Source organism: Elephantulus edwardii, unplaced genomic scaffold (assembly GCF_000299155.1).
Source record: "Elephantulus edwardii isolate Elephantulus edwardi_28Jun2011 unplaced genomic scaffold, EleEdw1.0 scaffold00161, whole genome shotgun sequence".
Taxonomy (NCBI): Eukaryota; Metazoa; Chordata; class Mammalia; order Macroscelidea; family Macroscelididae; genus Elephantulus; species Elephantulus edwardii.
In genome coordinates this window covers 3046043-3060441 of record NW_006399911.1, presented here as the reverse complement: position 1 = coordinate 3060441, position 14399 = coordinate 3046043, and the positions used below count along the sequence as shown (strand labels likewise).

At 40.4% G+C, this 14399-nt stretch overlaps 1 protein-coding gene across 1 annotated transcript in view; it reads left to right on the top strand.

Annotated features, from left to right (window-relative positions):
* The window catches only part of CHST13 (carbohydrate (chondroitin 4) sulfotransferase 13), a 36741-nt gene that overhangs the window by 9807 nt on the left and 12535 nt on the right, over positions 1–14399 (top strand). Inside the window, exon 2 of the mRNA XM_006895198.1 lies at positions 7316–7398. Within this exon, the coding sequence (XP_006895260.1) occupies positions 7316–7398 (83 nt within the window). The remainder of the gene's footprint in view (positions 1–7315; positions 7399–14399) is intronic.

Here is a 14399-nt window from a genome sequence, read left to right as displayed (position 1 = left end):
CCCACACCTTCAAATGCCATTGCATAGTTTATAAAGCACAACAGATGTTCTGGTATTCTCTTCTTTTAGCCAGGAACCATCTGATATCAGCATTGTTACCTCTGGTGCCACAGCCTCTTCTAAATCCTGCTTGAACTTCTGGCAGGTCCCTATCTATGTACTGTTCTAGCTGTTTTTGAAAGATCTTTAGCAGTATTTTGCTTGCATGTGATTTTATGATACTGCACAGAGCAAGGAAACACTGCATGGTTCATAATCAGGAAGGTTATACACTAGAGATCTGTCCTATCTCCATACCTTTCAATCTATATATGGAACAGATCATCCAGGAGGCTGGGCTCTATGAGGAGGAATGTGGCATCAGGATTGGAGGAAGACTCATCAAAAACCTGCATTATGCAGATAACACAACCTTGCTTGCTGAAACTGAGGAGGACTTGAAGCACTTGCTGCAGAGGTGAAGGACTGCAGCCTTAAATATGGACTTAAGGTCAACATGAAGTAAACTAAGATTCTCACTACTGATGATTTGGCAGTATCATGATAGACAGTAGAGACTGAGATTGTTAACAGCTTTAGTTTGCTTGGCTTCACAATCAACACTCCTAGTACCAGCAGCCAGGAAATCAAAAGACAAATTGCATTGAGAAAGTCAGCTGTCAGGGACCTTTCCAAAGTACTGAAGAGCAATGATGTCAGTCTGGAGACTAAGGTGCTCCTGATACAAGCCATGGTCTTCACAATTATGTACTATGCATCAGAAAGCTGAACAATAACTAGGAATGATAGGATAATTGACGCCTTTGAGTTGTGGTGCTGAAGAAGAGTACTGAATATATCATGGACTGCTAGGAGCAGGTTCGGCCTAGAGAGGGTGAGACCAGGCTGTTCCTTGGAGGCAAGAATTCTGAAGCTTCATCTGACATACTTTGGGCATGTTGCAGGGAGGGACCAGTCCTTGGAGAGGGGCATCATGCTTGGAAAGGTGGAAGGACAGTAGAAGAGAGGAAGACCCTCGACGAGATTTGATTCAGTAACTGGGGTAATGGGGGAAGGTGTGTCAGAGTCAGTAAGATTGGCTCAGGATAGAGCAGAGTTCAGAGCTGTTGTACATAGGGTTGCTATGAGTCACAGGCAACTTGACGGCACATAACAACAACACCAGAATATGTGATATTAATGATACTGCATGTACGATTAATGTTACTTTATATTACGGTATATAATCAACTGGGTTTTTTGGTATTTTTTTACGGTGGGGTTTTTTTTTTTTGGTGTTTTTTTTAAGCAACTGGTTTTTAGATTATCCATAAAGTTTTACAACCATCGCAACCATATAATCTAGAACACTGACATTTAACTGTCACTCTCATTTTACCTTCAGTCTTGGAACCCCTAGAAACCAACCACTCCCCTGCTTTCTACGTATTTGCCTAGTCCAGCTACCTCACTTTAATGGAATCATATTTTGCCTGCCTTGTCTTCTTTCACTTAACATCCATTCTGTGGTATCAGTATTTCATTCTTGTTGTAGTGTGTCAGAGTTTTCTATTATTTGTATGCCAGATAATATTATCTGCTTATACAAAATTGTTTATCTATTCACGAGGTGCTCCATGTGATAAAGACTGGCAATTTCCTCCTGTGACTGACTGCCTCTGAAAACCCATTGGAGGGTTCTACCTCCTTGGTACACAACAGCATTCACCCATTAATAGAGATCTGGGTTGTTTCCATTTTTTTACCATTATGACTAATACCTCTGAACATTTTTGTTGAAATCTTTGTGTGGGCATATGTATCTAGTTCTCTTGGAGAGAAATTGTTGGGTCATATGTTGTTGTTGTGAGCCACTGAATCAGAGCTGATCCTCCATCAGGTTTTCAGAGTCCATAAGTCACACAGGAGGAGAATGCCCATTTTTATTCCCCAGAGGAGCTGGTAGATTCGAACCATCAGCCTTCAGATTGGCTCTTTGTTACTAGACCACAGAAGCTCCCTGCTGAGTCATATAGCATCTCTATATTGAACTTTTTGAGGAAGAGCAGCTGCACCATTTTCCAATCTCACCAGCAATGGATGAATTTCTCCATATCCTCTCACTGTCTGTCTCTTAAACTGCTATGATCCTATCTGAATATATTCTATCTCATTGCGTTTTTTTTTGGTTTTTTTAAAAATATTTTTTTATTGGGAAAAACATATTGGGGGTACAAGGAGGTGAGGGTTGGGGGCAGAAGGGTGAGGATGGTCCAGGATGCAGTTGCAGAGCTGCACAGTTTGGTCGGTGGGGGGAGCAGGTGAAGGAAATGATGAGGGTCCAGTGGGGACCAGATGCTACAGAGGAATGACAAGCAATCATTGCGGTTTTTCTAACAACAAATGATATGGAGAAATTTTTAATTTACTTGTTTTCTATTTGTGTCTCTTCTTTGGAGAAGCACCTGTTCAAATCATTTGCCCATTTTAAAATATTTAATTGTTAGCCCTTCTTATGGTTCAATTGTAACAGGTCTTTGCATTCTTGATTCTAGACCTTTATCAGATATATAAATTTCAAGTGTTTTCTTACAGTTAGTGGCTTGTCTTTTTATCTTTTTGTTGTTGATTATGTACCATCAAACTGGATCCGGTTGGCACAAGAGGAGATTGCCCCTCCTTCTCCAGCAAAGCATCTGGTGGATTCGAACAACACGCCTTCAGTATTGCAGCACAGCTCCCTTTCTTTTTATCTTTTTGATAGTGTCCTTTGAAGGAAAAAAGTTAGTACTTATAAATGCATGTTTTCTTTTGCTAATTGTGCTGTTGGTGTCTTAGCTGAGAAATGATCTTGTAATCCAAAATAACAGAGATTTGTGTCTATCTTTTGTTCTCAGAATTTTATGGTTTTAGATATCATATTTGGGTCCACAGCTCATTTTGAGTTAATCTTTAATATTTCATTATTTTGCACATGAATTTTCATTTGTCTCAGGACTTCTAGAGTGTTCTTTCCCAAGCAGCCTTGGTGGCACAATTGGTTAAATGCTCAACTGTGAACGGAAAGGCTCCACAGGGAAAGGAGCTGATCATTTGCCTATGTAAAAATAAAACCTAGAAAAGGCAGAGCTACTCTGTCCCCAGGGGTCACTGTAAGTCCAAATAAACTCAGTGGCACCCAACAACATTCTTTTCCAATTGATGTATCTCAGCAGCCTCATTACAAAATCAATTCACCATAAATGAAAGACTTATTTCTCAATCTGAATTCTGCGGATTCTGTTGTCTGTCCATCTGTTTATTACCTGTCTGCGAGAAGTCTTGATCACAATTTTATCACTGTACTGTAGCTGTAAAGTAAGCTTTGAAATTGACAAGTGCAAATTCTTTTTTTTCCCTTTTGATTATTGCTTTGTATAGTCTGGATCTCTTGAATTTATTGTTGTTATTGTTATATGCTGTCAAGTCACCTGTGACTCCTAACAGCTCTATGCATCACAGCTCTGAACTCTGCCCTATCCTGATCCAGTCTCATTGTCTTCAACACATCTGCCCCCATTATTCCAGTCTCAATGTCAATCCATTTCATCCTGGGTCTTCCTCTCTTGTGCTGTTTCTTCACCCTTCTAAGCATGATGTCCTTCTCCAAGGACTGGCCACGCACCCAACGCATGTGAGCAGGGCTTCAAAATCCTGGACTCCAGAAAGCAGTGTGGTTTCACTCTCTCCAGGACAGACCTGTTTGTTCTCCTGAGAAAAGTTACACCTTACTTTTTAAGTTGACATCCTTGCTTTTTAGCATTCTGGAGAGGGCAGCAGGTTTTCCCAATGTAAAACTGCCCTACAGGGTTTCCCAGATTGTAATCGTGAGAACAGATGAAAGGTCCCCCTAGCAGCTTATGGACCCAAACCATCAACCTTTCCCTTAGCAGGTGGGCATTTAACCCTAGTGGGTAGAGTTGCTCTGGCAAAATTAAGAAAATTAAAATAATCACAAGTGGACTAATAAGCAAGCTCATGATAAATGACACCAGTCTGAAGTGGTCAAAGGTTTAATTCTCTTTGCACCCATAACCAATGTCCATGGAAGCAGCAGTCAAGAAATCTAAAGACCTGCTTGCATTGGGCCAATATGCTGCAAGAGACCCATTGACACTTTAGGACCAAAGTGAGTCTGATCTAAACCATGGTATTTTCAGCTGCTGCCATCTCAAAGGCAGGTGGTCGGGATCTTCCAGCTGTTCCTCGGGAGAGAATGGGCATTCCCCTCAGTGTGATTAACTGTCTCAGTGGCACACAACAACAGCAACAACGTATGCATATGAAAGCTTGACAATAAATAAAAAAAATCAAAGAAACACTGATGTCTCTGAATTATGATATCAGTGAAGAATATTCAATAGACCGGAACAGGAAATATTAGTCTGTTTTGGAAGTGCAGTCTGAATGCTTCTTAGGGGTGAGGATGATGAGATTTCATCTCATATACTTAGGACAGGAGGAATCTTGGAGAAGAACATCATTGTTGGTAAATAGTATCAGCTAAAAAAATAAATAAAATAAGCAAGCCCTCAGGTCCTCCCCACAAGGTAGACTGGCACAAAGACTGGAATAAGGGCCTGAAATACACAGTGACCATGAGAGTTGTGCAGGACTCGGGAGTGTTTGTTTCACTCTTGTACATAGAGTTGCTATGGATCAGAGCTAAGTTGATGGCAGATAACAACAAACAACATATTGATTAATGTTCATGTAGTGAACCAACCTTAGATTCCCACAATAAAATCTACTTGGTCATGGTGCATACTCCTTTTAAATAAATAATCAGATTCTGTTTTCAATTGCTTTGTTGAGGATTTTTGCAGCCCTGTTCATAAAGGGTATTACCCTGTCATTTCAGTTTTTGTGTAATGTGTTTACTGGTTGTCATATGAGGGTAATACAGCCCCGAAGAAAATGAAGTGTTCCTTTCGCTTTTGTTTTAGAAGAGTTTGAGAAGGTTTGTTGTTCTTTTTTTCTTTTTCTTTTTTTTTTTTTAATCGTCCAGCAGAATTCTCTCCTGGAGAAATCTGGTCCAGGACTTTATGTAGAAAGTTTGTGTGTCTGTTTTCCTTTCCTTTCCTCCCCCAATTCATTGTTTTATTCCTATCGGTCTATTGAGAATTTTTCTTTCTTCTTGAGTCAGCTTAGCTAATTTATATCTTTATTAAAGAGCCCTGGCGGCCAGTGATTAAGTGCCTAGTTGCAAACCCTAAAGTCACTGGCTCACCAACCACTCTGTCAAAGGCAGATGGAGCAGTTTGTGTCCATAAATATTGAGTCCTGAAAACCCTGTGGGCCAGTTCTAGTTTACCTCATAGGACTGCTGTGAGTCAGGACTGACTTAATGGTGGTGAGTTTGTAATGGGTTTCTTTATATGACTATGTCTATTCCATCTACATTACCTAATTTGCTAGTTTATAATAAATCTCAATATTCCCTTATAACTTTTATTATTTCGTTAATGGTCAATTTTGTCTTTTCATTCATCCTTGATTTTAATTATTTGAATCTTTATTTCTCTGGGTCAGTCTAGCTAAACATTTGCCAATTTTGCTAATTTTTTCAAAGACTGTCTTGTAGAAGTAACATTATTTTATTAACAGACTTTGTCATATTCGAGAAAAATAGGATCCAGAATTATATTACTATGAACATATTCTTAACTATAATGACTGACTGTTGTTTGTTGTTGTTAAGTGCCATCAAGCTGTAAACAACTCATAGTGACCCTATGAATGAAAGACTTGGACTTGTATAATTTCCATTGTTTCTCTAAGTTCATAGACTTTCCGGAGGCAAGCTATTTCAGAAGTGGATACCACTCATGCTTCCAAGCCTGTTTAAATTGGGGAGCTCCAACAAACACTGTGCACCATGGGTAACCATTGTCACATTTGAAACATCAGTGTCACAGTTTTTAGCATCATAGTAAACACGAGTTACCTCTGTACAGCAAATTGACAGATCAGTGCTATACCACTTAGAAGAATGTTTGACCTAAAACAATTAAAACAAAACCAGTAGAATCTGTCTGCTCTACGCATCTTTCCAAACTGGATTCCAGCCCCAAAGTGGCAACCAAATGTCTTTTAAGCACAAGGCCAAATCCAATCAGCTCACACCCAATTGCGAGCAAACATTCCACACCCAAGGCTCAAGAAGAACCAGAAAACACACCTTTGTAGAATCTGGCTGCTCCACACATCTTTCCAAACTGGATTCCAGCCCAAAACTGGTGACCAAATGCCTTTTTATATATGAGGCCAAATCCAATCAGCTCACACCCAAGACTGACTAGGAGTATGTTAATAATAATTTACTATGTTTAAGAAAGTATTTGTTAGAAAAAACAAAAACACTAGAGGTGAAAGAATAAGTTTAGAAAGCTGAGGGACATAGAAAGAAGACAGATGAAGAGGCTTCAGTTTGGCAGTTCTACCTATATGAGGGGCAGTATGTAAGGGAGCTCTGGTGGTAAGCCACTGCCAATATAAAGGTATGAGCTTCAAATCTATGAATCTACCAGCTGCTCCATGGGACAAAAATGGGTAATCTTATCCCATGTGATTAACTGCCACTGAAAGCCCACTGAAGGGTCAACTATGGGTTGGTTCCAACTTGACAGTACACAACCACCGACAATTGCCGTAAAGCCGCGTAGCCCTGATAAGGAAAATTCAGGCTGCCCTAAAAACCCACCATAGGTCACTTAACCTAGGAATCTGTCACCTTTGAAAGCTTGCAGCCTGATCATGCTGCCTCCATTGCTATGCAGCCCTTTCTCAGTGCCTGACCCTAGTATCGGGATTTCTGAACCCTAGAATCTGGGGTTTCTGAACATTCAACCTGGGGAGCCCTTCAGGACTCCACAGGAATAGGGCACAGGACGAGGGCAGGTGGAGATGGGCACAGATGTGTGCTTAGGCCTGTCCTAGAGGTGCTAGTGTAGGGAGCGTCACCTTCTCTCTCTTCCCTTCCTAATTCCTTTCAATGCTAGACAGTAGGACATGGGGAAAGAGTGAGGCTTTCTCCAGAATAGGAGCTGCCAGTGCTTCCCCACACACGTACTTCCACTAAGGCCCCAGGAGGCAGGCAGGACAAGTACATTTTATCTTCTATTCTGTTACTTTGGTATCTTGCATTGATTCATCTTCATAAGGTAATATTTGGATTGTTTGAGTAAATGGTTCTAGAAGTGGGTCAAATGTACCCAAGGTGAGTGGACCAGGACTCCACCTTCACAAGTAGTCTGTGTGATGTGGTAGTAACACATCTCTTTTTAATGCCCTACAGCATTTGGAAATGGAATCCTGAGCTCTGACTGGCTCAGTGGGAAAAGGAGGAGTCCCCTGCAAATGCTCTATGACATGGACCAGGTAGGTAAACAGTCTTACCAGTGATATTTCCTGCTATACTCTCCACCCTCAGTCTTCTAGCTATGGGAAAGCCTAATAGAGGCCTGCTAAAATGAAACTGGAATCTACCTCGGGGCATGGAGAGGTTTCTTGTGAAAAATGCAGGCTCTGTCCAAAAAGGACTATGTGCCTGGGTCAGTGGCAAGGAAAATCTTGAGGGCAGGTGAAGAGACTTAGAATTTCCACTCATTGATCTACCTATCCACCCAAATGACAATAATTTGAACAACACCCTGTGCCAGGCACTGTCCTAGGGGTTGTGGACATAAATGAGATTGTGCTTGCCTGCACCATTGTGATAAACAGTGTGTCCTCTGGACATACCAGGTATGGGTGTGTGGTTATACCCTGAAAGATCAATGCTAGCATGCCTATTTTCCAACCACTGGGTACCAGTGGACCAAGGTAGGCCTGGTACTTTATTTTAACTTAATGTAGGCCACTGCATAATCCTTAACTTCAGTGAATCACCTATACAGACTATATGATCTTTTCTTTCCCTCTTAAACTGAAACAGTAAGTGAAGAATCTATGTTTAATGGGTCCAAATCGATAAGTGCAGACTGAGCCACTTGTATTTCTTGCACCATTATATTACACACTTAATAGCCATTCCCACAGACAAACTCTCCTTGTCTCTGTTTGTACATATTATGAAAATTACATAGTTCTTCTTAAATGGAGCATATTTCTCCATGGGTGACAATTTGTACTTTATCTTTTGGGGTGGACTAGTGGCAAGAAACTGAACTGAAATTCCAAAGGCACGCAGTTCAAGGCCACCAGCTGCTCCTTGGGAGAATGATAGGTAATCTCCTCCTATGCAATTAACTACCTCTGAAAACCTGCCGGAGGGTCAGCTATGGGTCAGTTCTGACTAAGTGATGCACAACACACACACAACAATAGGTATAAAATTAAAAAAAAAGAAGTGGTGAGGAGTATCTTGGGAACATTAAAAAAATGTCATGTAAGGCATCTGCCTCAGGCAGTGCCCTAGGCTCTCTCATAGGGGAAATCTGAGACTCAGTAAGTACATCTGGGTTAAGCTCATCAGATGGGGGTTGTTGTTTTGCCACTGAGTCAGAACTGACCCTCCAGTGGGTTTTCAGAGGCAAATACTACATGGGAGGAGACTGTCATCCTTCTCCCTCAGAGCACCTGGTAGAGCCTTCGAGATTGCAGCATAACTTACCAGTAGACCCCCAGAGTTTTCTGAGATGAAAGGCTTCCCTGACCAGGAATAGAATCCAGGCCTCAGCGGTGAGAGTGCCAGTTTCCTGATTGTCAACCCATTCTATCCATCTGTCCTCATCTTATGTTTCAGGATCTCATTTCTTGTCACAATGTTGTTGTTGTTACATGCCCATGACTTGCCTGCAACCCACATCGACCCTATGAAGCCTGCCCTGTCCTGATCCAGACTTACTGACTCCAACACATCTACCCCCATTGCCCTAGTTACTGCATCAATCCATCTCATCTAGGGCCTTCCTCTCCTGCGCAGGTCCCTTTACCCTTCTAGCATGATATCCTTCTCCAAGAACCAGTCCCTTCTGACCACATCATTTTGGTTTTTTTAAGTATATGATGTATTCTGTTGTCTAAGAATGTTAAGAACTTTTGCATCTATGCTCATGAGGATATATATGTAACCTACAATGTCTTCTTTTGTGATGTTGTTGTTGTCATGTACCGTCAAGTCACCTGTGACTCACAGTGACCCAGTGAACAACAGCTCTGAAGCCTGCGTTACCCTAAGCCAGTCTCACTGACTCTAATACACCTACCTACTCCCATTGTCCTAGTTACTGTGTCAATCCATTGTCATCCAGGATCTTCTTCTTCCGAGCTGCAGGTCTGTTCAGATTTTCTACTTGCATCTTTGTTAGTGTAGACAGGCAGTGCTGTTTCTAGAAATTTGTCCATTTCCTCTTGATTTTCAAATTTTTTGGAGCCTAACTGTAAGAAACTGTGCTGCGATCCTGGTCACATGGTTCGAATCCACCAGCTGCTCCTTGGGAGAAGGAAGGGCAATCTCCTCTTGTGCAACTAACTTACTGCCTTTGAAAACCTACTGGAGGGTCAGCTATGAGTTCTGACTCAATGGCACAACAACAACAGTGGGTAAAGAGCTTCTGCCAATCCAAGGGCAGGCAGTTAGAATCCACCAACTGCTCCAAAGGAGAAAGATGGGCAGTCTCTTCCTGTATGATTTACAACGTTTGAAAAATTCACTGGAAGGTCAACTATGAATTGGTTTCAAATCAATACTGTTGTTGGTCTTGTTAGGTGCCACTGAGTCAACTACAGATAATAGCAACCCTATGGCCTCAAGATCTGTACCCTTCCCTGTCCTGTCATCATCTCTGATACACCAGAGCCCACTGCAACTGTCACTGTGACAATCCATCTGCTTGAAAGTCTTCCTCTCTTTTGCTGACCCTCCACCTTAAGACATAATTGTCTTTTTTCCAAGTACTGGCCTTAACTAACAGTATGCCCAAAGTATGAGAGATGAAGTTTCACTATGTTTGCCTCTAAGAAGCACCCTGGTTGCACTTTCTCCAAGATATATTTATTTGTTCTTTTGACAGTCCATGAGATATTCAATAATTCTTCTCAAACACTACAACTTGAAGGTATTCTTTTTTTTAATCTTCTTTATTCACTGTCCTACTTCAGAAACATAGCAAGTAATTGGGGGGGGGTAACCCCACAATAAAATACATGGGTTGGATCAGGTGAATCTTAGTCTTTAAACTGACATCATTACTCCTTAAACTTTGGAGAGGCCCTTGACAGCAGATTTTTCCCAATGCAATACATCTTTTGATTTCTTGACTGCTGGTATCAAGAATGTTGACTGTGGATCCATGAAAGATTAAATCACTGGCAATTTCAATCTTTTCTCGTATTATCATGGTGTTGCCTACTGGCACAGGGGTGAGGATTTTTTTCTTGATGTTGAGATGTAATCTATATCAAAAGTTGTGCTCTTTGATTTTCTGCAGCCTGTGTTTCCAGTCTTCACTTTCAGTGAGCAAAGCTGTGTAATCTGTGTAACACAGGTTGCTGATGGGTCTTCCACTGATCCTGATGTCACATTCTACATAAAGCCCAGTTTCTCGAATGATTTTCTCAGCATACAGGTAGAAAAGATTTGGGGAAAGGATATAGCTTTGACACATGCCTGTTAGTATTTTAAGCTATGCTATATTCCCTTCTCCAAGGACTGGTCTGTTCTCCTTGCAATATACTCTAAGTGTGTTCAGAAGAAGCTTCAGAATCCTTGCCTCCAAGGAGCATCCTGGTTTCACCCTCTCTAGGATGAACCTATTTGTTTTCCTAGAAGTCCGTGATATATTCAGTATTCTCCAGCAATTCAGCTCAAAGGTATCAATTCTCCTATCATCCCTAGTTACTGTCCAGTTTTCTGACACACAGCAAGTAATTATAAAGAGTATGGCCTGGGTCAGGTTCACCTTAGTCTCCAGACTGACATCGTTGCTCTTCGGCATTCTGGAGAGGTCCCTGACAGCAGACTTGCCCAATGCAATTCATCTTTTAATTTCCTGGCTGTTGGTACCAAGAGTGTTGATTGTGGAGTCAAGATGTTAACTACCTCAGTCTCTTCCCCATCTATCATGATGCTGCCAATCGGCCCAGTAGTAAGAAGTCCTTGGAAAGGGACCTCATGATGGATTGATTTAGTGACTGGGGTAATGGGGGTAGGTGTATCAGAGGCAAAAGTAAGGTTGGTACAGGAGAGAGCTGGGTTTAGGACTATTGTACATAACGTCGTTGCTATGAGTTGCGAGCGACTCGATGGCACCTAAGAACAACAATGTTCACTTCCGTTCACACAACACTTTCTTGACCTAAATATAGGTTTTGCATGAGTATATTAAGTGTTCTGGGATTCCCATTCTTCTCAATGTTAGCCATAATTTGTTGTGATCCACTAGTCAAATGCCTTTGCAAGGCAGTAAAAGACAAATAGGCATCCTTCTAGTATTCTCTGCTTTCAGCAATTATATTCTGGTGCCATACCTTGTTCTAAATCAGGCTTGAATTTCCGGCAGTTCTGTTTCAATGTACTGTTTAAAATAGCAATTTTAAATAATCTTCAGCAAGACTTCACTTGCATGTGATACTAACAAATTATTATTATTATTATTATTATTATTATTATTATTATTATGTGTATGTGTACCATCAAATCGGATCTGACTGGTACAGGAGGAGATTACCCCTCCTTCTCCAGCAGAGCATCTGGTGGATTTGCAAATTTCTTCACAATATTCTGTTATTATCCTTTTAATTTCAATTAGTTTTACTGTGATGCTACCTTTGTCATTTATTATTGTTATTTGCATCTTTTCTTGTGTTGTATTTGCTAATGGCTTATTGACTTTATGAATCCTTTCAATCAATCAACTTCTAATCGTGATGCTTCTTTGTATTGTTTTTGTTTCATCTCTAATCTTTATTATTTCCTTTCCTCTAGAGACTGTGGTAGCTCTGGTGGCCTAGTGGCAAGCAGCTGTACTGCCACTCCAAAGGCATGCAGTTTGAATCCACCAGCTGCTCTGTGGGAGAAAGATGGGCAGTCTCTTCCCATGTGATTTACTGCCTTTGGAAACCAACTGGAGGCTCGTTAAGGGCTAATTCCAACAATAACAAGAGATTGTAGGGTTTGTTTGCTGGTATTTTCTGTATGTTGGAGATGTTTAAGATTCTGACTTAGGTTCTTTTGCTTTCATTTTTTTTGGTTATTTTTATTTTTTATTTTAATAAACTGACCTCTGAGTATTGGGTTTTTTTTGTATCCCAAGATCAGTAATGTTGTATTATCATTCTCTTTTGTTGCAAGAAAATTTTAGGGGGTTATTGGTTGGATTCTGTTCCGTTTTTTATTTCTTCTATGACCAAGTACTGTTAAAGCAAGCTGGTAGTTTCCAAGTACTTGATTACCCCCACCCTTGATCTTCCTGTTATTGACTGCTAGTTTAATAGCAATGTGATCAAAGAAGATGCTTTGTAGTATTTCAATGTGTTTTTTTTTTAACTTTATCGAGGCTTATTTGTGACTTAACATATAACCTATTCTAGAGAAGATTCCATGTGCATTGGAGAAGAATGTATATTTTGCCCTTGTTGGGGCAAGTGTTCTATTTATGCTGACAAATTCAAGTCGGTTAATTTTATTGGTTTTCTGTGTCTTTGTTGAGTTTCTTTCTGGTTATTATGTCCTTTATCAAAATTAGTATATTCAAGCCCCCATACTACTATAGTCAAGAAAACAAAAATTCTTACCAATGGACCAACAGACAATATCATGATGGATGCAGAGAAGACTGAAACTGTCAACAACTTCATCTTACTTGGATCCACAATTAACACACTTGATACCAGCAGTCAGGAAATCAGATGATGCATTGCACTGGGAAAGTCTGCAGTTAGAGACCTCTCCAAGTTATTAAGGAGTAATTAAGTCAGTTTGGGGACTAATGTTCTGGACTCCTGTCATGACAATAATACCAAATCATATAACCCTTTTAAACAGTTCTCTCCCTCATCTGTTTCAATGCAGTATATATAATTTATCCTATCTTTCTCATTCTCCCCCCAACCCCAATGTCAGTACCGTTTTACAACAGTGGCACTATGCAGTATTTATCCTTTCGTGACTGAGATATTTCACTCAGCATAATGTCCTCCAGGGCCACTCATTTTCAGTAATATTTCATGAGTTCCTTGTTTTTCAATGCAGTGTAGTATTCCATTGTGTGAATATACGACCGCTTCTCTATCAGTTCGTTTGTTGATGGGCACTTTGGTTGTTTCCAACTCCTTGCTACTGTGAACAAAGCCACGGTAAACATGGGTGTGCATATATCTGCTTGGGTGGCGGTTATGGTCTCTTTGGGGTATATTCCAAGTAGTGGAATTGCTGAGTCAAATGGCATTTCTATTTGCAAGTTTTTGAGAAAATGCCATACTGCCTTCCATAGTGGTTGCATGATGTATGTATCCTGAAGACTGAATAATAATAATGTCATGATTTTTTTCACAGTTAATTTTTTTATTATACTAGTTTATTTACAAAATTCTAATACATTGTTTTCCAGAACAGAGTCTTCCAATTTCCCTCACCTGCTACCCATCAAATTGTACAACTCCATGATTAATTCCCCCCTTCCCCTGCACATCCTCATTCCTCTGCTTCCATCTCTCCCACCTTGGATCCTCATACTCATTCTGTAATTAATGGTTTTATACAATATTTGTGCATGTGTGACTGAGTTAGTTCACTCAACAAAATGCTCTCCAGTCCCTTCCATGTTAGGTAATAATTTACAAAATCATTACTCCTGCGTGCTGCGTAGTATTCCATTGTGTGAATGTACCATAGTTTCTTAATCCATTCATTTGTGGTTGGACTTCTGGTCTGTTTCCATGTTCTTGCAATGGTAAATAACACTGGTTTTTCAAGTCTCCATTTGTGCCTCAGTTCTCAATTTCTCAGGATATATTCCAAGTAGTGGAATAGCTGAGTCATATGAAATTTCTATGTTTAGCTTTTTGAGGAAGTGCCAAACTGCCTTCCAGAATGGTTGTACTATTTAACAATCCCATTAACAATATATGAGTTCCTTTCTCACCATCTTCTCGCCAACATTTATTACTTGCTGCCCTGTTAAACTTTGCCACTGCTAATGGTTTTGATTTGCATCTGTCTTAAGGCCAGTGATTTGGAGCATTTCTTCATTAAGTCTGATGGCCATTTGAAAACCTCCCTCTGTGAAAATTCTTTCAGTGTCTTTTGCCCATTTTGTAACTGTGCTGTCCATCTTTTTCTTGTGGAAGCTCAGGAGTATTCTATAAAATTTTGTTAAAAGACTCTTCTCTGAGATGGTATTGTTGTTGTTTGTTGTTATGTGCCATCGAGTCATTTG